This window comes from Melopsittacus undulatus, chromosome 6, assembly GCF_012275295.1.
Source record: "Melopsittacus undulatus isolate bMelUnd1 chromosome 6, bMelUnd1.mat.Z, whole genome shotgun sequence".
Lineage (NCBI taxonomy): Eukaryota > Metazoa > Chordata > Aves > Psittaciformes > Psittaculidae > Melopsittacus > Melopsittacus undulatus.
In genome coordinates this window covers 77,080,105-77,104,199 of record NC_047532.1, presented here as the reverse complement: position 1 = coordinate 77,104,199, position 24,095 = coordinate 77,080,105, and the positions used below count along the sequence as shown (strand labels likewise).

The following is a 24,095-nucleotide window of genomic DNA, read 5'->3' as shown; positions in this document are numbered from 1 at the left end:
TCCAACAGGTTACTAACAATTCCACTCTTAGTAGTTGCTACATGTAGCTGCCCTATGTACTCTGACCCCATTTCCCTCAAAACTCATGTCAAATTAAGACAGTTCTGTGAATTAAGGGAATAAACTGATTTATCTTTACAGAGGATGTAAACTCAGAGCGTTAGCAGACATTTAGGAACTGCCTAAAACAATGCAGGTCCACGTGCCTGCCTTCAATACAGGCACAAAGAGTTGTTCTTAATGCTGTGCATTGGTTCTGTTGTTGCTGCATGTAATAGAAGAGCTGCTTTTTTTAGTTCAAAGACTAAAAGCACCCAAATGAAGATTATTGTGTGGTTTGTCAAGTGCCTGCTGAAGTTCGGGCCGGATATTTGCATGGATGAACCCCCAACAACGCAATGAAACTTCAGGCCTCAGTGTTTGTATAATACACAAGGGAAATATATGGAGTTCCTATGATTTTTTATAGGAGCTGTCTGATTCAAACCTAAATGTTTGTAATGACAAACCAACAGTTTGAAGGATTCTGTTTTGGCTGCTTGGATGTCTCCAGCTCCCATCAGCCACCGGAGGACAGATGGCTGTGCTATTTAAAACAAACTCTAACCTTTAAGAAGCAGCTTGTACTATTGGAAACCAGATACACGCATTCAGAATCTTAATAGCCTGAGTGAGTGATAGTGAGAAGCATCTGAAGAGCTGGGAATGGTTCTACTCTGCGCTGGCTAGCAAGGAGGATGGGACAACCATAGTAAATGTAATGGTGGGTGATGGCTGCGGGTCACCGGCTATTTCAGAAAGCACCAGATTAGCATTTAAAATGCCCATGTAGCCCTTCATGTCAGGAAGGAGAAGCAGTGTCCTTTGGTAAGGTGGTTTTTAGCAAGGATGTTTTCAAAGGTCAGGCTGCTGGTGTGTGATGACAGCTCCTGGTATGGGAAGGGGCCGCAGTGTCCCCATCTCTCCTTGTTCTCCTGCAGCCCTGGCACAAGGGGTTTCCTTGGTAAAGCTTCACATGTCTGGGGATAACCTGCTAAGCTGGAAACATGGTGTGGCCTGGAGAAAGGGTGTGTGTGCTCCTGAGTGTGTGCTGCCTGCCCAGCCTGGGGTTGTAACAAAAAACAAAGCACATCTTACCCAGGGAACAAGTGAGAGTGGGACAGCGGAGTCCTTTCTCACATTGACATTGGCTGAGAGAGCTGGGCTGGATCAGCCTGGAGAAGAGAGGGCTCCTGAAGGGGAGACCTGAGAGCAGCTCCAGTGCCTAAAGGGGCTGCAGGAAAGCTGGAGAGGGGCTTGGGACAAGGGCCTGTAGGGACAGGCCAAGGGGAATGGCTTTAAGCTGCCAGAACAGGGGAGACTGAGATGAGCTCTTAGGCAGAAGCTCTTCCCTGTGAGGGTGCTGAGGCGCTGGCACAGGGTGCCCAGAGAAGCTGTGGCTGCCCCATCCCTGGCAGTGTTCAAGGCCAGGTTGGACACAGGGGCTTGGAGCAGCTGCTGCAGTGGAAGGTGTCCCTGCCTGTGACAGGGGTTGGAGCTGGAGGAGCTTTGAGGTCCCTTCCAACACAAGCCAGTCTATGAAATCAGTGCAGGCTTAACTGGCCACAGTGGGGCCAGGATTTGTGCCAGTCTGAAGGCTCTGCTCCTCCTAGACCAGCTCGGAAGGAGCCCATAGTGGATGGTACCCTTGGATTGGGGGTGATGCTGCCTTGTGCACATGAAACCCTCCTAGAAATCACACTTTATGAAAACAAACCAGAGCTTAATTAGACTCCTGCACAAGTCTTTGATGTTGCAATACTTACTCCAGAGGTGAGCAATTCCCTTCCACATCAGTTTGACTCCAAACTGCATTCAGCCAGCTCTGTTTTTCCAGTTCTCAGCACCACCCTCAGAACAAATCAAAGCTCTCTTATCCCATTTCTGCCTGTTGGAGTTGGGGCCGATGGGGCTGCGTGATGCGTGGGGCAAAGGTGTTTGCAGCAGTGGTGTAGCAGGAAAAATGGGATTTGGGTAAGCCAGGGAAAACCACTGCAACTATTGAGCCCTGGAGTGATGGGAGCACTTGGAGAAATTAACCTGGCACCAGCAGGACTGTGTGTGGGAGCTGGGCAGGCTGAATTGAGGATGACAAGTTAAATTACCCCTTTGACCAGAAAGTGTTTTCCCCAGCAGCTGTCAGGAGAGAGGTGTTTCTGAAGGGCAGGCTGGGAGATGGGGTGGGTTGAGCTGATGGTGATGGATGAGCATTTATCAACACGCTTTCTAAGCAAGCAATGCCTGCAGCGATGCGTGGGGCTGGAGCAGCCGGACTCACTGCTCTGCCCTTTGCTTTCTCTATGGTCCCATGATGAAAGGTGAAGGCAGCAGCTTATGGAAGCTGTGGAAATGAAACCTGTGTTTTCTCTGAGTGATAATACAAGTATATACAGCAGAGAATTGGCTGATGGGATTATCCGGATCAGTCACAAAAGGTGATTGCATCACTGTGAGGCCTCAGATGTCTGTGGCTGCCGAAAATGGACCATTCCTGGCTGAATAAATAGGTATTTTGGAAGGGTGATTTCTCAAAGCTGGATTATGGCACCAGTCCCAACAGAACCTTCTAGCCTTAAGTTTTGGGGAGAAAAATAAGGTTTTGAATTTTGTTTGGGGTTTGGGTTTTTTTTTTTCTAGCCTTTAACCTGGAATTAATGACAACAGGAGGAGTTCTCCCTACACCTTTCTCCCTCTGATTTAAAGGGAAGGAATTGCACTCACTCTGCAAATAGATGTGCTGCAATTGCCGGCAAGGTTTTGCCTCTGAAAGGGCACTGAATGTTGTTATGGAGCCTGGGTGGAAAAATCCCTAGGAAAGAAATATCCATGTTTCTGGCTGCCTTTGTTTGCTTTTTATCTGTTTCCTTGTTCCTTCTATCTCCGCTTATCATTCCTTGGGCAGGCAGAGTGTAACACTAGTCTCTGGGGGAGACAGATATGTGGAATAACTTCTGGCAGTGCAAATACAAGTGGACATTGCCTGTGCTGAGTGTGTTGTTGGAATAACTGGGCATTCATCCTGACATGGCCAAAAGGAGGGACTGTATGCAGCCAGGTTTCCAAAACAGGAATCCTTGTGGCCATACAGGGTTGTGAGGGACTGATGCTAAGGAAAAGCCATGACCAATTATCCCTCTGTTTGAGCCAGTGCAGCTTTTCCATGCTGAGCTGGCTGATGCTTCCTTGTGCCAGCTGAATTGGCTGGAGGAGATGCTGGTTTGGGATGTGTGGGATTCCTGCTGGCATCTGCTGCTGCAGTCCAGGGGCTCGGATAGGGTGCATTGGCTGCAAAGACCTGGTCCAGATCCAGGCTTCATTGTTTTGTTTTCTGCTCAGAGGGCAAGAAACGGATTGAGTGCCAAACCTTAGGGATAGCATAGCTGTATTCCACTGCTTTAGTTCTCCCAAAGCCAGTGTTAGAAGTGGGTATATATCAGTCAGCCATGGTAGAATAAAGGAGAAATTTTAGATGGGCCTCATTTCTGCATGAGCAGTTTAGGGAAAAGAGCATTCCTGTGATAAGAAAAGAGCAGGAATGTGGTATGGCTGTGTTTCTGTGCTCATAACCTTGCATATGGCTATTTTATAACCACGTTTCACCACTGTGCACCTGAGCTGGGTGTTTTGATGGGTAACAGCACAGGAACCCTCAATGTCACACAAGATGTGCTTTACAACCAGACAGGACATTGCCTGCTGTTCAGTTAGTGAGGATCTGCTGTGGTAGGAATGAGGAGCACTGATTGGATCAGTGTAGGAAGGGACAAGGTCTGTCAAAAGACAAGTGTTTCTCATAGTACCATTGTTAGACCTCGGCTCCTGAATTAATGGCCCTGCTGGCTGGAGCGCTGGAAAAAGGTGGCTATTCCAGGGAGGAGTGTAATTAAAAGGCTCTTTTGGAAAAACAAGACCATCCACTTCCCTGAGCTGCCTCCCTGGGCTGCTCAGGCTCCAGCTGAGAATGAGCTGGCATCGTTTGAACCTCAGCATTGGGGAAACTGAGGCTGGTGCTCTGCTTCAGGCTCTGCCCAGCTCCGGCTGTGGAATGGCTTCATGTTCCCATGGGTTGGTCATGGAATTTGCCTGAATGGTGCCCGCAGGAAAACACTGTTTGTGTTTTAATGGGTTTTTTCGTAGTGAAGTGCTATAGGGAGAAAGGCGGGGAGGGGTTTTGGCTGCTGGGGGGTGTGCTGGGACAGTGGGAAAAGGTGGGAATTAAAAACAAAAATGGGAAAAGGGAAAAAAAGGGGGGGAAAAGGAAAGGGGAAAATAAAGTAAATAAGGAAAAGGGGAAAAAAGGGAAGAAAGGAAAACAGAAAAAAGGAAAGAGAAAAAGGACAAAAGGAAAAATAAAAAAATGAAAAAAGGGAAGAAAAGGAAAGAAAAAGGAAAAAAGGGAAAAATTTAAAAAAGTAAAAGAGAAAACAAAATAGAACAAAAAAAGGAAAAAAGGGAAAGAAAATTTTAAAAAGGAAGTAAGGGGGAAAAAATGAAAAATTATTAAAGATGACAAGAAAAAAAGGGGAAAAGGGAAAAATTCAAAAATAAAAATAAAATAATGAAAAAAAAAAGAAAAAATAAAAGGGGGGGGGAGAAGAAAGGGGAATGGGGGGAGGGACAGAATGGGGATAAAATGGGGATAAAAAGTGGAGAAAAGGGCGGTGATCAGAGCAGGTACCACGGCCCCAGCGGCAGTGGGCAGCGGGCGGTGCTAGGGGCGGTGCTAGGGGCGGTGCTGGGGGCGGTGTCGGGGGCGGTGTCGGGGCCGTGTCTCCGGCCGCCCGATTCCCCCGGCCCCGCCTCGGCGGCCGCGCGGGCCCGGGGCGGCGGTGGCGGCGGTGGAGGAGCAGCGGTGCGGGCGGCGGAGCGGAGCCGGGGGGCATGGCCCTGGCCCCGGCCCCGGCCCGCCCGCCGCCGGGGGGCACCTCGGCGGGGGAGATGGAGCGGTACTACTGCCTGCTGCGGGCCGCCGCGCTGCTGGAGGCCGCTGCCGCCGGTGAGTGCCGCTGAGGGGGCACCGGTACCGGCGGAGAGAGCGGCTCGTCTGGACATCCCTGTGGAGCAGGGAGCCGAGGGGCACCGGGACGGGCAGGGGGGTGGTTGGTAGCGGCCGCTGGGGAGCGTGGGGGGGGGGGGGGTTTGAAGAGCAGGGGTGGTAGTTGTGGTGTCCTGCGTGGTACGTGTGAGGACGGGTGTGTGAGGAGAAGCTGTTCACATTGTGCTGCCGGTGTGTCCTTGTGCTGGAATGCACGGCTCGAAATGCCATGGGAAGACGGGTGTTTGCCGGTGTTAATCCCCTCTCTCAGGTTCCCCTGGGCAGACCTAAAGAAGTCTTCCCTGGGAAGTTGCGCCTTAGCCTGAGGACTTCGTTGTGCCTTTCCCAGTTTCTGAAGTGGAAAAGCAGTGGATGTGTGTGAAGTGTCTCTGTCAGACTGCCCCTGTTCCCTCTCTCATCTTTTGGGCTTTAAACCTCGCTCAGTTCCAGGCTGTGCTGGGGAATGCACTGATTGGTGGTGATGTTGCTGTGCTGTATGGCTGCAGACCCTCCATGCGAGAAGCAAATGCAATGTAGTTCCTTACTCCCTGGCTGTAAGCTGCTCTCCTGCCTCTTTGGACAGACAATGATCTGATGAGCTGTGAAGCCCTGACTTCTTTCTGTTGTTCCCTTGTGGGGAGAACAGTGGTTTTTCTTGCAATGGTCTTCCAGAATCCTGGATATGTGGTGGCATTCTGGGGTGCTCCAGCCTTGCTATGGGATGTGTATCTTGTCAGGCACTGAAGGCACTCATCAATCCTCACTTGTCCACAGCCTGGAGCCCTGCCAGGCACACCAAAGACACACTGACCCCAGGAATGCTTCCAGTCTCATTCCAGAGCACAGTTTGGGGGGCAGGAGGAATGTATTGGGAGTATAAGTCATAGGTGAGGACTTTACCAGTGTGTCACCTGCTTCCTGGGAGCTGCTTGTTTTATAATGTCCTGTGGGATGATGCCCATGACAGCACCTTCTATTGCTGTGGTCCTGCCTGTTGGGATCCCTGCTGCCCTGCTCCTTTGCCTGCACCTTCCATAGGGAGTAGGGAAACAGGGGCAGGGGTGGTGGGGTGAGACAACACAGGGTGCTGCTAGACCAGATGTGATTAAAACAGTCTGATCCTCCTCGTGATGGTACCATCAATACAACACCCACATGCTGGAACGGGAACAGGGTGACACGAGGATGGGGATGCAGGTAGTGAACAGCATCTTCTGTGAGCAATGTGATGGGTGAGAGCAGGCAGTGGGGTTCCCTTAGCATGAACCCTGTCTTCTGACCAGCTCTTGGCAGACGACCTTCGTATGATGCTCATCGGGAATCAAGATATCTCCACAAAGGCATGTTTGTGTGGTTATAGCTGCAGGGTCTGGACATGCGGTTTGGCATCTACATAAAATCTTAAGATGAGATATTGAAAAAGATACAAAGTAGAGTAAGGTTCCCTAAATCATGAGATTAAAAGTAAATCAGGAGGTTTTCTTTCTCCCCTCATCGCTGATTTCTGAGCATTCAGCCTGATTTGGGACTGTGCTTTAACCATCTCCCTTTATACATTGGTGCAGGAAACTTGGTTGTTTCCAGTAGAAGGTGGTGTTTCCCCATTACCTGGGATAAGCCTGTATAAATCCCAAGCCTTTTCCAGCCATTCTCATCTCTACAATGGCTTGGGCTCCCTCCCTGTGCAAGCTCTGTGCTGCCATCAGGGCATCAGGTGGACCGTGGAGCAGTAGTAGTCTGGGAGCAGTCAGTAGTATGTGGGATGTGCTTCCTCTCCCTACATCCCATTTGCTACAACCACAGTTTAATGGTTTGTCATTCATTTAGCAGGGCAAAAGTGAAGTGACAGCAGGGCTGAGTAGGAGGAAAGCAATTAAAGTGTTGTTGAAGTGGAAATATGGGGGGGAGGGAGGAAGAAGGACTCTTCCAAAGCATTGTCTTTGGCATCAAACTGGAGGATGCTTGGAGACATGGAGCTTCCCCTGGAGACAGAAGGTTAGAGCTCGATGTCAGTGGCTGTGCTTGTGGTAGGAGCCTTTTGTTCAAGTCAGGTTTGGTGGATAGGACTTGCAGGGAGATCCTGGAGCTGCAAACAGGCAACTTCGTGCTGACTGACACATGTTGGTGTGATGCTGCTTGTTTTGGTATGCGTGGTGAGCACATCTCGGGTCACACACTCCCCATCTTGCTCTGTGCCAAAGCTTCAATGCTCTTATCTGCCAGCTTGCCCCACTGAAGGCCATTGCAAGTCTGGGTGCAGAGGAGCAGGAGTGTGAGGAGCAGTGGTGTAAGGGGCTGGGTGATGCTGCCTTGTTTTCCAAACCCCTTTTCCTCATGGGCAGTGCTGGACTTGGTTTGGCAGTGGGGCTGGGTCAGGAGCCCCCCAGGATGGAGAGTGCTTGCCTGGGTTTGGGGATGTGCTTTTGTCAACAGGGGAATGCCAGAATTGGGCATCTCCATTTCCATGGAATGGTTTGGGTTGGAAGGGGCCTTAAAGCTTATCCAGTTCCAACCCCTGCCATGTTCAGGGACACCTTCTACTAGAGCAGCGTGCTCCAAGCTCTGTCCATCCTGTCCTTAAACACTTTGCAGCTGAGTTTCCAGGTGATGCCATTGTGGGAATCTGGCTGCACCTTTTAGTTTCCTGGCTCTGTGAGCTATAAAAGCAAATCCATTGCTCCGTTGACTTCAGTGAACTGAATTCCATGTTCCCAAGCAGGTGATGGGGTCCTTCACTGCTGTTGTATCTCCCAAGGGTTGCTTTGTGCACAAAGCTGGAATTTGGCTTGGAAAAAACACCTCTTGCATAGGGTTGAATGATGATGGGAAGGTGCTTGAGGTGTGTATACTTTAATGATGGTCTTATTTGGCTTTGGAAGTCTTGAGCTCTGAATGGGCTGTGGTTTGGAGGCTGCTGGTGCTGCCCAGGAAGGTGTGTTCTGGTGGCAGATGCTAAACACGCACAGATGGCAAACGTGCCGTGGTGCTGATGTGCTCCTGAGCCTCTCGTAGTGACTAAAATTGGGACTAGGAGACAACTAAAAGTACATTGAAGCTCCTAAGTAGCAGAAACGCAAGGAACTGGATTTTCTCAGCTCCCACACTGCATTTGAATCCACACGGGTGGGTGTTGAGAAACTTCTATTACGTTTCTTGCAGTCGATGTAAATGAGTGTATAGTGGAGCTGGACTTTTATCTTTCCCACTTTTCACGTAGGTTTGGGGTGATGCAAGCAGATAGATAGATTATCTGCCTGGGCATGGAAACATGGGAGCATCCAGTATCTTGTTCCTGTGCATTAGTGGATCTTGTGGAACACACAAGCCTTCTTGTCATGTAATTGATTTTTGCTTTGCCTTTTCCAAGTGAAGCTTCCAGTTTGTCAGCTGTCAAATCTAAATGGGAAGAGATTCCACCCCCCAGGAAACCTCAATGATCTCCATCACATGGGGACACCCTGAATCTTTCAACCTCCCATGAGCATCCTGCTTGCTGTCAGCATGGCTCTTGGGGAGACTTCCGTGCACACTCCAGCTCCCAAAACTGACTTGGTGGATGGTATTCCCAAAAAGGTGGGATCCTGAGCTGGCTGCCTCACTGCCCCATGGTGAGCAGAAGGAGGTTGTGCTGGTTTGGTGTGTCAGTAAGGTACCACAGATGTGCCACACCTGTGCTTTGGGTGCTCCTGCTCTCAGCCAGTGATTCCTGATGGGTGGTTGCTAGAGGGATGCCCAGGAGCAGAGGTTCCTGCTCTGGGGCCTGATCCAGGGTCACTCTATGCATGCCTGGATGCAGTGCATCCGATCCCTCTCCGGTGGCTGCTCAGCTCCTATTGTAAGGTGATGATTCAGCTGCCTGCATGATGGTCCACAAGCCTGCTCTGCACTAACATTTTCTCACTGTTTCTTATCTTTATTTTTTCTTTCACATCATTTCCCTTTGCATTTGAGCTCCTCTCCTCAGTGTGTATAAATCTAAAGCCTTTTGAAAAGGTCATTCTCGTCCTCCAGAAGCTTCATTTCAGGGTGGTTTTGCTGCATGGTTTCTTAGCTGAGCACACTGCCAGCTTTGGGGGATGGAGATGTCTCTGTGCTGAAGCATCCACTGCAGACAAGCCCCAGAAGGCCTCGGTGGAGAAGCACAGCCACTAGGTCAGAAGAGAGGACCATCTGGTGCCGTATCCTGCCTCCTACGCTGTGCTGGAGTAGGTGCTTGGGGAGGGATAAAAGGAAGGGCTTGTAAAGAGTGAGCCTTTCCTTAAAATATCCTCCCTAGGCTGACAAAGGTTAATTTAAGGAGTCTTTGAGCCTGGCGTGGTGACCAACCCATCACACCTAGTGCTGGGCTAACCCTCTTGAGGCTTTGCACAGCCTCTTTAGATCCCTGGGTGATTTTAATGTGTTTCTGCCTGATGTAACTGCTTTGATTTCTCATCTGTGACATGAGGTGATGCTCCTGGTGAAGTTTACGTCATGGTTTTCGTTGCAGCATGCTCACATATGGACAGTAGTGGCAGTGATTTGAGGAAGAGAGGTCTGTGTTCATGCTCATGCAGCCATGGAGGGTGGTGGCTGTATTGAGGGACCGTTGCCTATCATACACAAGGCAAGGGAGTTCCTTTGAAGCAGTGGTGTGGTGGCTGCTGCCCTTTAGGTGTCTGATGAAAACACCCTTTGCTTTGCTGAACTGGAACTTCATGGAATCCCAGACTGGTTTGTGTTGAAGGGACCTCATAGCCCATCCAGCTCCAACCCCTGCCACGGGCAGGGACACCTTCCACTGGAGCAGCTGCTCCAAGCCCCTGTGTCCAACCTGGCCTTGAACACTGCCAGGGATGGGGTTCAGCTCTGCCATCCCTTGTCCCCTGGGTTGTGCTGATGGAGGTGGCAGCTCAGCCACCCAGTACAAGTGGGGTTTGCAAGCGCCTCTGTTCAGTGTGTACAGAGATGTTTGCATGTGGCAGGTGGAGGTTTGCCTATTGACAGAACTGGCTGAGAAGCCCCATCATTTTCCTCAGGATCAATACATCATGTCTTCCATAAATGTAGGCATTATAAACCTAATCTAATTACTGATCTTTCCTCCAAATGAAACCTGGATTTGACTGGCTGTAGTTATGAGCTGGTGCCCAGGGTTCGGAGGATGCAGATGCTCCCATGCCGCCTCCAGTCACAGCAAGGTACAAGCTGTCCCCACGGGCAGGGGACACAAAGGGCTTGCAGCAGTTGAGGGTATTGAAGCTTTCTGCCATAAATATTTTAATGGCTCTTTTGTGTTGCTCGCTTGGCACAGGGAATGGCTGCCCCACCTGGAATTACACACTCTGCAGCATGCCAGGTTGGTGCAGCAGCAGCAGCAAGTGTTCTTGCACTGAGATAGCTAAAGCTGAGTTTGGTCCATGGACAGCATCAGTGCCTTTGCAACAGGTACCCCCAAGTGAGTATCTGTATGTCAGGGCAGGATATGTGAGCAGATGAAGGTGGTTTTGGTGCACACAAAGGTGTGTGCAGCTCAGCACTGCTCTTAGAGATGACTGATGGTTACACAGATAGCTTCTGCAATGTACCTGGGATCAACTGCTAATGCAGAAGAGGACCTCAGCAGGTTTTGCACTTTGAGCAACCAAGTCCTTAAGTTTCTTCAGCAGCTGAACTGCTGAAGTGTAGAGAGGAAGGAATTTAATGGATGCAGGATGTGCTTTGTTCCTCACGTGGGGAAAAGGTCCCCACAGGTCTACATCTGTGGCCAAGCTGTTACCTCTGCTGTAAAGGTGCAATTGCAGCATTAAGCTGTTGAGTGCTCTGCAGCCCTGGATGACTGGGGTGGAAATGAGCAGAAATGTCTCTTAGTATTAGGCCCCTTTGCTTTTCTGCTTTATGAATCTTTAGGAGTCCTTGTTATGGGATCTTGGTCCCTGTAAGCCAGCGTGCTCTGAAAACTAACCTGTAGGGAAGAATGATCCCTTGGCCTCAGATCCATGGGAAGGAAGCCACCAAGTGCTGGTGGACTTCAGTGCTGATCCCGAGACCTTCAGCTCTTTGGTGCATCTAGAAACCAACCATGTGGGTTGTGGAGACCTTTTCTTTCCCAGCTGTCCGTGTTGGTCCTACACCATCCAATGTTAGGGTCAGCAGGGGTTTTAGCACCCTCCCTTTGATGTTAGCTCTTGCTCAACCCATGGGCACCACATCAGCCTGATGGATGGGGGCTGCTGGGTTCTTTTCTGCCCTTTGGCATCAGACATGCTCGTTGCCCTGTGGTAGCACTGTATCCTGTTGGCACTTGTGTCTGTTCCCATTCCCAATGAGGATCTGAAGCTGCAGGAGACACAGTTTGCTTCCGGCTACCAGAGTTTAGTGTCTAGGCCAGGAAGCAGCCTCAGGACTGGGCTGTCCTCTGCTCAGACCAGGTCCTGCGGATAAGCTTTTGGTGAATACAGCAGGCCTTGTTGGGGAGCACAATGTCCCATTCTCTGCTTCTCATGGACGTGCAGTTCAGCACGGGATCTCGGCCAGCGTCACGGTGCCTGGCCAGGGGCTCTCTCTGCTATTCCATGCACACGTTTGTTCCTCTTATAGATAAAAGTGTTATTTCTGTTAAGGATTTGGCCCTTCCTGGTTCTGCTTCCCACAAACACCGTGTGAGCACTGCTCTGCCTGTACACAGCATCCTGTCCTATCCTTACACAGGTGTGGGAGGGTGGATGCGATGATGGGGAAATGAGGATCCTGCTCCAGGGTATGAACATGTCAGGGAAGCCACTGCTTGGACCCGATGTAGGTGTGATCCATGGGAAGAGATGGGTTGAACACTGCTCTCTGCTGTGCCCTGCCCTGCTCCTTCCCAAGGGACAGGCATTTGGCCACTTGTGCTGTGTGACAGACCTGCTGGTTACTGCTGGGTGGCAGTTTGCAGGCAGTGTAACCCAGTGCTTCTGCTCTAATCACTCCTTCTGTCTTGCTTGCTGGACATGGTGTGCTGATAGGGAGAATGGGGATGTTCCTTGTGGATTCAGTTGAGTCCAAAGGCTTTGGGAATTGTTCAGTGAGAAAGAAGGGTGAGGCTCAGCGCTTGTCTGAGGACACGGTTGTGGTTTAACCCCAGCACACAGCTGAGACCCACAAAGCTGCTTTCTGCCCTTCTGGTGGGATGGGGAGAGAGCTGGAACAGTGGAAGAGCGAAAACTCATGGGTTGGATAAAGACAGTTTAATAGGTAAAGCAGAAGTGATGCACGCAAGCAAAGCAAGGAATCCATTCATCACCTCCCTTGGGCAGGCAGGTGCTCAGCCACAGCATCACACATAGCAGTGACTTGGGAAGACAAACACCATCACTCTGAGCGTCCCCCTTTTCTTCTTCCCTTATCCACATCGAGCACACCCAGCCATGGGCTGCAGGGCCTCTCTGAGTGCTTTGTGTGGGTATAGCAATGCAGACTGAGTTAGGGGGATACATTGCAGGGTGGTGCATTGGCTTCCTCCTCAGACAAGACTGTGTCTATTCCTTGCCCCAATAAATGTTTAATTTTACCAAGGGGAGCAGCTTCAGCAGGAGGAGCTGGAAGGGCTGCTCTCTGCATTGCGCTGGGTTCATGGCTGGGGCACCCCTCTAAGGGATTGCCTTTCCCATTCCTGCATAAAGCAGATGAGATGGGGATGGCTTAATCCTCACGCCCAGCCTTGCTTGTTCTCCATGGGCTGCTCTGGGAGGGTCACACTGATGCTGGCCTCCCAAGCACCAGACCTTCCTGTAAATGCTGTTGGTTCATCACTAGCCTCAAAGTAGCAGGAGGACAACCAAAGACAGACACTGGCTGATGGTTAGCACAGGAAGTCACTGTGAGAAGTGGAAATAGGTTATAACTGTGCTGCTCTGCAGGCTCCCTTGGCACCAAATAAATGCTGCTTCACTGGGTGTAGACGTCTGAATGGACAAGCAGCCGACAAGAAGCAGGTCACGGATAAACTCAATGTGATCCTTTACCCTTTTCATTTGATTTACTTCAGTTTTGTTTCCTAGACTACGGCAGCAGCCCTCCTCTGAAGAGCTGCTGTTCTTCATTCACAACAAAGCCATCTCCAAATGGGTTTTATAGCTGCAAACAATATTTGGGCAGTGTTGCGAAGCACAAAGCGCTTCTCCGTCGGCTTGGCAGATGTGTGACACAGCTGCTGTCTGCAGATGCTGCAGGGCTGTGAAGTTTGGAAAGGGAAAGAAAACAATAGTTACCAAAGAGCAAGGATCTTCAGTGTTCATTTGAGGTTTATGAGAGGGATTTGGACTCAGACTGTAACTGTCCCCTCCCCACCCTTTGTGGAAGTCCCTCCGTGCTTGAATCCCCCCAAAAGGGAGGATCACTGACAATGAGCATCATTTTCACAGCTGCAATCTGTGCAACAGCCTTGAGATACAGTCCTATGGAGAGGACCCAGCAAAACGTTGTGGGCTGTGTAAGCCAAATGATGGGGACAGGGCTGAGTCAGCAGGTTCCCTACTGAGCCACATTACTTTTTCTCTATGGAGTATAGAGCTCTGTATTTCCCCTTTGTCTTGTCCCTGCTTGGCTTCACACATCCTCTGAAACTCTGTGTCATGGCAACGATCTCCTCCATAGAGGAGTCTCTGAATGTCATAATTGCAGCAGCATTTTGCAAATACCCAGATTAGAGCCTATATAGAAGATGTTACTACACTGTTCTAACAGTTTATCATTGAGGTACTGCTTGGTTTTAGTACGACCCTAAAGCCTGAGGTCATACCAACTGTGTGGGGTTAGCAGTACAGTTTGGGATGCTGTAGCACAAGGTGGTTCAGGCTTGATTTTAAAACAGCAGAGCTCTAGTCCATAGTAGCTGATGATCACAAAGCTTATTTTAAGAGGAATGAGTGGACTGGTGTGAAACCTGGATTTCCTCTGCCTTATGCCAGTGAGATGTGGTTCATAACCAGCGTGGGCTGTACCCTGGGGTCTTTTCTGTACTGTCCCAAAGAGTCCTCCAAATAAGAACCCCCCAGTTTGCTAATGCACATCAACTGAAGCCTTGTTTTTATCTGTGCCCCACTGCTTTTCACTGCTCTTTTTCCATAGATTCATATTTGAGGACAGGGGTCATGCTTCTGTAGAGGATTTATAGCAGCATCCCACTGATGTGCCTCAGGCACAGCAACACGCTTCTGAATCTGTTGCCAACACTTGATTTTCCCTAATGTTTGCCCAAGGGGTTGGGTTTGATGGCCATGGAGCAGCTCTAATGGGACCACAATCAGCCTATTGTTGTGCCTTGGCCTTACCAAAGGGCAGTTATCCTGCTCCTCTGTCGCTTGTTGGATTCTCCTACACTACAGGAGATGGGAAGGGTTTGTAAGGGAAATGCTCCCTGAGTCTTCACTGCCTGAAGTAAAGTACTCCCACCTAGTTTTTCCTTAAATGAGTTATTTTGGGACTGCTCGGAAGGGGCTGGTTTTCTGAAAGGGCTGAATGCCCTTTTCCAGAAATGTCATCCCTTGGGAAGCAGGTTGGAGCTTGGAGCAACCTGCTCTAGTGGAAGGTGTCCCTGCATGTGGGAGAGGTTGGGACTGGATGAGCTTTGAGGTCCCTTTCAACCCAAACCATTCTATGACTCTATGATAAATTGTGGGTGAGATGTGAGAGAATAAGCACTGCACTCTGGGGTTAAAACGTGCATTTTTGAGATTGTATTCTTTTCTATAAAGCGAGGTTTGAGAATATTTGTGGGAAAGCACTTTTTTCCCCCAACCATACCTGTCTCCAGCTTATTTTAATGCTTTCCCAGCCTGTTTCCTTGACAGCTCTCAATAAACCAGCTCATCCCTCCCATACCACTGCAGAACCAGAAACAAAAGCCTCATTTACTTGTACACCTGTAGTTGTGATTGCTTTTACTGCTGAGCACTTGAGTCGCACAGGGGTGTTCTAGTGCATGGCCAAGCCATGGGTAGGGAAGGTGAGCTGACTTCACCTCAGTACAAAGGGAGACAGGCTGCTGAACAACCCCACGCTGTTCCAAGGCAAATAAGTGTTGCTGCGCCTTTCGTCTTGTATTTTCAAAGCCCAGCGTGTTTAATATCATCTGCTTCGTGTGTTGGAGCCCCTGAAGTTATTAAATATGCATTTTTATCAGTGTGAAACTATTGACCTGGAGAAAGAAATCTACTGGTAGAGGAGAAATCTGTTGCTGCAGCTTGTCCTCGAGTTAGGTGAAGCAGTTGAATGTGAATGTTTGAAATAGCTTTGCAAGGCAAACTGCTTTCTTAGCAAGACCCGTTCTGTGGCCTGTTAAAATGAAGAATGCTTCTGTAGATGCCAATTGATCCTTAGCAAACAGAAATCACAGTTTTATCTATAAGAGGGAAAACTGTGTGTGTGGAAGAGCGAAGAGGAGGCCATGGCAAGTGGGGATGCGGGAGCAGGGTCCCCATCACCTCATGCACCTCTCTGCTTCATGCAGCCCGCCAAGGGCCCGGAAAATCCTTAGGTAAAGCTGAAGTGAGCAGAAAGCCTTTGGAAACAGTGAAATAGAATAGAATCATAGTATCATAGAATAGTTAGGGTTGGAAAGGACCTTAAGATCATCCAGTTCCAACCCCCTGCTATGGGCAGGGACACCTCACACTAAACCATATCACCCAAGGCTTCATCCAACCTGGCCTTGAACACTGCCAGGGATGGATAAATACTGATTACGCTGGAGTGTGCTGAAGTATGCAGGCCGTGTCATTTGAAACAGCCAGATTACTCCCTAGGACAGACTCTTTGCAATAATCAGTGTTTAAAATGTGATTATCGGAGAGCACATTTGTATAGATGTGCTTGGAAACCTTTATTTGCAGGAACAAGGTTGTTTCATTTTAAGCTATCATTCCATTTATAGATAAATGTGGACCAGCTCTGAGCATCCCTTGTGTCCAGTCTGGTTTGTGTTTTCCTTCTCCCAGGTAAAGCCATGTGTAACCTTCCATTGCCGCTGACATGGTCAGTGTGCTAAACGTGGCGTGAAACCAGCCTCTCCCATTATTTAATTAAAAAGAAATCTAATAACCCAAAGCCAGCACATCCTTTCCAAGTGCAGATGGAACCACGAGTTCAGAAGCTCATTTGCTCAAAATTAAAGACTCTTAACAGTGTGAAAACCCGGCCTTGTTCCCAGCGTGGCAGCCTTGGATGCTGCTGATGCCAGCAGAAACCTCAGCCCGTTGCACTGCCAAGGTTAGGGAGCACTGGGGGAGTGTGCAGAGTAGGGAGTAAAGTTAGTAACTCCAAAATATAACGATTAATATTGGATACAGCCTGTTGAGCACCCAAACTCCCTTAGTGCCTTTGCTAGAATACATTAACTGCTGATTTATGGCATTTGCCCTGTTGGAGTCATTAGAATCAGTGGTTTCTAGGAGATCCCTATGTCCTTTGTTGTGAGATTTCATATACAATTTAGGGAAGCTACACTGGGTTCAAATCCCACCTTTGGGTGAGCATATTGATAAACATTTGGAGTTTTGCTTCCTTTCTGATGGCTGCTTTTGCTTTTTCTCCCCTCCCCAGAAACCACAATACCCATCTGTGCAAAGGACATCAGTGATGATTTGATGAAGGAGTTTGCTTTTCTCTCCGGTGAGTACAGTGAACTTCTCTGTGGTAATTAAATACCCCAGACAAACTTCCATGCTATTTGGCAAAATGATACTCCACACGGGATATTATCCATCAGGTAGCCTCCAGTGCCACTAGAAAGGTTGTTAATAAAACATTGGGGCAGTTTGAAAGAGTGTATTAGGTTTCTGTTTCAAGCCATGCAAAGTGCTCTTACCTTCAAACACGCAACACATTAACAAGGGCTTTGCTTTGAAATAGTTTTCTGTAGGTTCCAGATTTGTCCTTGTATTTCTGCCTTCTTTTGCTGTCCCATGTAAAGTACACTCAGTAAATAAAGGAAATACCTGGTACCTAATAAGTTTCTTTCTAGTACGTCTGCATGTGTGTTGTGCTTGAAATCATCCTTGAAAGCATCCTTGTCCTTATTCCAGGTGGCCGAGGGAAGGACAAGGCTTGGATTATCACCCTCCCTGACAACGCTCGCTTCAACGAGGTGCCCGAGGAGATCGTATCTAAAGTCCTCACATACCTAACGTCAGTCCCCAGGTATGTGGCTCTCTTCTAGCTCTTGTCTGTGATGGGCAAGACCTGCTTGGGTTAGGCAAGGGATCTTCATGGTAGTGCTATGCTTTATCTTCGGCTCTCAAGGGAAAAGGTGGAATGATGCAAGCCCTTATGGTGTCCAGGTGTGGTATTTAATGTGCCAGTCACTGCAGGGTGAAAAGTGGCCATCATCCATCTGACTTGTAAGCCTGCATGTATCATAAATTGAGTTTATTAAGTTTCTAATTAACAAGCTTTCCTTAAGCTTGGACATGTGTCACCACTTAAATATGCCATGCTGCTGCGGAGTAGTGTTTGACATGTACAACTAGAGAGTCATTACTGTGGAAAAAGCAAAATGAACCCAAGGAAGGGACTAATTACAGGGACAAAGCGTGTGGGGTCCCCATTCCACGCGCTGGCTCAGCAGCGTGCCGCAGCTCCCATGTCTTGGGGTTAAGCAGCCTGTGCCACATACTTAGATTAATGGCCCTCCTATTCCTTATTGCTGAGCCTTGTGACTCAGTTACCTGGAATGCTTAATTTCCTCAAATAATGCCTGTTTTGGCAAATTTCTTCCTGCAGGGAGAGCAGGTTGACAGCAGCTGGATGGGGGTTTTCCATCAGCAGCTGCCTTGGAAGAGGTAAGGGAAGGAAAAGAGCCTTTGGTTCCTTTGGCCTCTTTTTGGATGGACTCTGAAGTCCTGTGGGCATTTGCACTTCCCAGCTCTGCCCGGTTTCTCCAGGGCTTCTGGAAACACCCTGGCATTAGCATGATGAGCAGTCTTGCTGTCCCTCTAATAGGTCCAACTCAATCAAGAAGCTAATGAGAGCTGTGAGCTTGTGGTGATTCAGACATGTTCAGCATGTTTATAGGAGAACCACTTCAGTCATGCTTCTCTGCTCCTCCTACCATCATAACAGCCTGCCTCAGTACCTGACCATCTTGGGACCAATGGAAGGCATGGCTTCTGAGGAGTGGCTGGGGCCTTCGTGCTTGTACAGTTAGGAGAAAAGGGGGCTGAGAGATAACCTCGTGGCTCTCTGCAGCTTCCAGAGGATGGGATGTGGCCAGGGAGATGCTCTTCTCCCTGGGATCCAGTGAAGGTATATGTGGGAATGGTTTATACTGGCCATTAGGAAGCATTTCTTTCCTGAGAGGGGGGTCAAACACTGACAGAGGCTTACAGAGAGGTGGTCGATGCCCCAAGCCTGTTAGTGTTTAAGGGGCATTTGGTCAATGCCCTTAATAATGCTTGAAGTTTTGGTCAGCCCTATAGAGCTCAGGCAGTTGGACTAGATGATCGTTGTAGGTTCCTTTCAACTGAAATGGTGTATTCTAATCCCATTTGTAATTATTCTGTTTGATCCTATTCTGTTCCATTCCATTCCGTTCCATTCCGTGTTGTTTGACTCTCCAACTTTCTGGTATTTAGACAAGCTCTGCATGTTTCACTTAGATCAGGAAGTGCAGTACAAAGTGATTCAGAGCCATGGCTGATAACATGGAGTAGTGACACAGCAAAGGGTGCTAGTGACTATAAATACCTCTGAGTTTCAGTATTAGGCAGCAGGTCCTGCTGTCCTGCTCTGATCCCAGCAGCCACGAGGAGTCTCGGTCCTGTGCTAAACCTCACAAGTGCAGCCTCCGGGATCTGATTTCAAGTCCTCCTACAAAGCATCCCAAGCCTTTATTTTTAGTCTGTTGTGTTCTACAACACACACAAAATTGAGGGGAAGGGGAAAGAAGTGACAAGAAGCTCCCAGAGAGAAACAGTCCTCGATTATGCTCTTTGACTCTGTCGTTCTGCTGCTGGATGCAGATGAGCAGCCCTTGCAGCCTTAGTGAGAAAGCATTGATTGATTTTTATTGTCGGTCTAAAAGGTACCTTGTAGGACTGGATATCTGATGAACTGCAAGGCCTGGCGTGCAAACAGTGATGGGCTTGCTCCAGAGTAAATTCAGCATTTCCCACAGGAGGTTTCAAGGCTTTGGAGCTTTCTTCTCTGTGTCTGTAAGGGAACTGATCAAAGTAGAAGAGTGTGCTTAGAGGTAGCTGAGTATAACCTTGTCCTCAGTAGGTGGCATACTTTGGCATGTGGTTATGAATGAACAGTGCACTACAGCCTCACTGCCTTTGCTGAATTACTTGGATTATAGGTTTTTCTCTTCAGGTTTTGTTACACTGGCAACATTGCTGTATGAGCACTATGGGTATGGGTCTGGTTTTTCAATGACAGTCTGTTGGGAAGTCATAGAATCCCAGCCTGGTTTGGGTTGAAGGGACCTTAAAGCTCCTCCAGGTCCAACCCCTGCCACAGGCAGGGACCCCTTCCACTGCAGCAGCTGCTCCAAGCCCCTGTATCCAACCTGGCCTTGACCACAGCCAGGGATGGGGCAGCCACAGCTTCTCTGGGCACCCTGTGCCAGCGCCTCAGCACCCTCACAGGGAAGAGCTTCTGCCTAAGAGCTCATCTCAGTCTCCCCTGTTCTGGCAGCTTAAAGCCATTCCCCTTGGCCTGTCCCTACAGGCCCTTGTCCCAAGCCCCTCTCCAGACTGGGAGACAGTGGGAGTTGGGGAATTGTTCCTCGAGAACAGAGACTTTTAAAAGCTTTAGGATGGGCTGAAAAGGGTTTTATTTTCCCTCAAACTAAAGGATCCTTTTTCCCCCTTGCTCCCACCTGAGACATTTATCTCATGGAGGGGGTGAACAGAGCTGTCAGAAACCTGCAGTAGTTTCATGTTGCCAAAATTGTTTTAGCTGGAAAAGGTTTTGCCTGAAAAGCTGTGCCCAGTCCAGCTCACGGTGTGTAACCTCACACTTCACTGCATGCCAGAGCTCTGTGTTCAACCCGCGTGTCAAATACACCATCAGTCTTGTCTGCTTTTTTGTGCTGTGCCTCAACAGCAATGTATAAATTCACAGGAAACCTTTGCACTTTGGGTGTGATGGTGGAGATCCTACAGATGTATCTGCAGGACAGAGCTGGGTGCCTCTGTATCTCTTCAGTCCCTTGTTATTATGAGCCAGAGGGAATTCTGTGTCTTTTCCTCTTGGCACAACCTCTAATTCCTTTTAAATGTATTTGCCAGAGATGTGGCTATCACATGCCAGAGCAGCGAGACGTGCATCGAGCGAGAGCTCCTGCACTGGCTTCATGCAGTGTAGTTGCCAAGTGTTGTCTGCCATGTGATACCTCTCAGTGATCCCCCATGTGTTTTCACTTGCCAAACATGACAAGTACCAAAGCCACTGCCTGCATGGGGCTATGCCCAGTGCAGATACCTGACCCAGCATGTGTATTGGAAGCCTCTCTGCAGCAACAGGGTAGGGACATGGCACTAGAACATGGGATGTGTTAATCCGGTTTAACATCCACTAAATAAATGTTGTAGATATTACCTAAGTCTCCTGTAAATGCATTCACATCAGAGGACTGGCTTACAAGCTGGCGTACACTTACCTGTTTGCAAACATGATACCAGTTTGTAACTCAGGCTGCCTTGGGGTGTGTATCATCATTGTTTGAGCTGGTTGTGCTGTGCCCAGTTAGCTTGGGAAGGCAATGTTTGATTACAGATGGGTAAGGAGCTCACTGCCAGCCCAGGCATCCCTGGTACTGCTGCCTTGCCTGGTAAGGGTGGGGATTTCAAAGCAGTTTAAAGGCTTTGGGTGTCAGAGGGATGCCAGGAAACCTGTGCATGCAGAGGGTGTTGGAAAGTGCCTCCTACCACTCACCACCTCTCCAATGGGGCCTTGGGAGGTGCTGGGGAAGCACTGACAGCCTATTCCAGCCCCAGTTCCCCCTCTGCCCTTGCCAGGCTGGCATTACTCTTCCCTGGTGTGATGTTTCCTCTACTGCTTTATGCCAAACCAAGTCATGGCTTGGTTGCTGTAACCTGGGCAAGGAGGTGGCAAGTCCCATCGGAAAGAAGAGCTGACCACAAAGGGATGTGCATCTTGGAACAGTGGCTGCTGCCTCCTTGGACCTCCTCAGAGGTCTTCTCTAGACCAGCGTGGGTTCCAAGGCCAAGCTTTTGTCTCCACCAATGTGTGTCTCCACTAATGTATTGTCTCCACCTTCTGTGCAGTTCGAAGGTGATGCTTCACCCTGGGCTCACCCTAAGGTGGGCTTCCCAAATTTCTTGTTGGAATCTGCTTGGGGAATTGTGGCAATATCACACTGTGGTTTGTGTTCTGGGTTTTTCTGGGGGGGAATAGAATCACATTCCCTTAAGATGTTGCATGGTTATTGGTATTTTCTTATCTCACAGTCAGCATGAGTCAGACACCAGATTTATCCTGATCCTGGATAGAAGATTGGACACATGGACATCAGTCAAAATGACTCTCCAAAAATTAGCAGTAAGTCCTCTTTAATGTTAATCTCTTTTAATGTACTAAGTCATCGTGCCCATTGTGTATCACTTTCAAGAAATCAGTGGGAACCAGGAGCAATGATGCTCGTGCTTTCTCCCTAGGTCGTAGTTTGGTTTATGGCACTATAATTAACTCAGGCACTGCTCTATGCCCCATTTGAGTGTGTAAAGGAGCTCTTTGAGTATTAACTGATTCATTTGCTTCGTTTTGTGCTTCTTCATAGTGGTTCAAATGGGTTTTGTGCCTTGTTCTGTGCTTTTGATGGTGGCTCAATATATGTTCTTTCTAGACACTGGTTATTAATGAAATTATGTTTTACCCAATTGTCAGTGACTGAAAGCGTTAGGTTCTTAAAACAGGCTTCACAAGCATTTGTGTGTGGGCATAGGTGGCAAAACCTATTTTAAATGTCTATATATGCATTCATGTATTTTAAATATGACATATGTTGAGGTGCTACACATCATCAGCACATATCCTGGTAGAACTTACCTCAAAATGAGCTTTTTGCAGCTTGGCAGTGCATTGTGCGCTGTGAAATCAGAGCGTGGTGTTGCAGCAGTTCATGCACGTGTAGGTAAGTCGAGTTTATAGGTGCATGGGTAGGTAGGAGCCAATAAATGCTTTTCCAGCCAGCCCATGCCATGTGGGTAAGTCAGTGAAAATATTCTGTGTGTCTTATTGTTGCCTTTAAGCATTGAACAGTTAAAGACATTGGTCCATCTGATGGAGAATGGAGCAAATGGTTTATACAGAGGAATAGAAGCTCTTACCTCCTTGTGGTTAGGTATGGTAAAGTTAAATCTTGCACTGTTTTAGTTTGTAACACTGGTCCAGCTGAACTTGGTGTTCAGAATGTCAGGCTTTGATGGTGTTTTGCTGATGGGCATCCTGTGGAAGGAAGAGGGGGTTACCTCTTTGCAGTGTGCATAAGATGCCTCTGTCGGTATTTTGGGCTCTGGTTTCCCTGGATGTCATATGCTGAATTTCCAAGCATGGTTACCATGCCATCAGGGAAGAAAGAGCTTTTTAAAAGTACTTCTTTAAAGGGAGCATCAAAATTCAGTTCCGTTGCCAACATTTGCTACTACTGAGAGCATCTTTTAAGGATGATGAGGTTGCTTTGCGGAGTTTGGAAGTTTCAAATGGGGGGGGGGGGAAAGCCCTGTCCTAATTTGTGGCTTCTACAGAATTGTCATTCATTTTGTGCTTAATAAGGAAATCTAATTATGGGGTGACCTTTGAGCACCCACCCTATTTGTGTGCCTGTGTGCGCTGCGTGTCCGTGTAGAGAAGTGACTCTGCCTGGAGTATCGGGGCTGTCTGTGTCGATAGTGTGGAGATGCTCTGTGTAAAGGGGAGTGACAAGCGGGAAACCCGTGTCCACTAAATCTTAAGACTTGGGAATCTTGCCTTAAAACCAGGGTCTGGTCTTTGTGTCCAGGAGGAGTCTGGCTGGACTTGCCTTTGTGCAGGTAACATAGAAGCGCACATCTTGATTTCTTTCTAATCATAAACCTGTGCTGCTATAAAGAAGTCTTCTGAGCTCTGTATGAGTTTGGAATAAAGAAGTGCAAATAAGCTGCATTTCAAATGCACGGTGTCCTATTTTTTCAGCATGTGTATATGTGATTGCAGCTCTGCTCATGTGCATCTGATCCAGAAAAATGTTGGATCAGACCGATTTTTGCTTAACTCTTTGTGTATGTCTCTAATTGCACGAGCAGAGCAGGCTCACGCTGGTGCTACGTGCATTTGGAAGCAAGGCCGTGCAGCCAGGGTTGAGCCTCAGGTTTTGGCAGGAGCATCTTTCCTCGCTCCCCCCCCTAGAATCCTAAAGAACTTGACAGCACACATTGAGACAAGGCGGGGAGGAAGGGGGAAGGGGGAGAGGATCTCTGCGAGCCGCATCCTCGAAGGGAAAAACGCTGGCCTTGATTGCAGGATGATTTTGGGCATTCCACCTTAAAAGCAAACCCGGCGCTAAGGAAGGAGCGCGGTGCTGCGAGCCGGGCGCGGGTGCCGGCAGGGCTGCCTGCTGCCTGCCCTGCGGGGCTGCGGGGCGAGCACCGGGGGACGTGAGGAGGCTCCGTCCCGTTCGCCCCGTCCGGTGCGGCCCCGTCCCGGCTGCGGGGCGATGGCCGAGGCGAGCCCGCGGCGCGGCGGGCTGCGGGCCGGCAGCACTGCGGTAAGGCTCCGGGCCCGCCGTGCTGCAGCGAGCACGGAGGGGGGGAGGGAGGCCTCGTTGTACCGGGGGGTGTGCGGGAGGTGCTGGAGGAAGAGGGATATTGAGCGGAGCCGGTTTAATGGAGTGATTGTAGGAGCATCCTCCGTGCGGACGGGCGTCGGGCATCGCTGTCCCGCAGTGCCGCTGCTTGTCGCATCGCGACATGTCCTGGGAAAGGCTGTGCTCGCTGCTGTACGGTACGAGAGAGCCGCTGGCAGGGAGCGGGCCCTGGGTGGGAGGTGTGCGGCAGCGATG

At 49.1% G+C, this 24,095-nt stretch overlaps 1 protein-coding gene across 1 annotated transcript in view; it reads left to right on the top strand.

Moving 5' to 3' along the window:
• The first annotated feature begins 4,921 nt into the window (after window positions 1-4,921).
• Window positions 4,922-24,095, top strand: part of MCF2 (MCF.2 cell line derived transforming sequence) — a 55,493-nt gene continuing 36,319 nt past the window's right edge. The window contains exons 1-4 of the mRNA XM_034063644.1: window positions 4,922-5,035; window positions 16,637-16,705; window positions 17,119-17,233; window positions 21,508-21,598. Coding sequence (XP_033919535.1) covers window positions 4,978-5,035; window positions 16,637-16,705; window positions 17,119-17,233; window positions 21,508-21,598 — 333 coding nt within the window. The 5' untranslated portion in view covers window positions 4,922-4,977. The remainder of the gene's footprint in view (window positions 5,036-16,636; window positions 16,706-17,118; window positions 17,234-21,507; window positions 21,599-24,095) is intronic.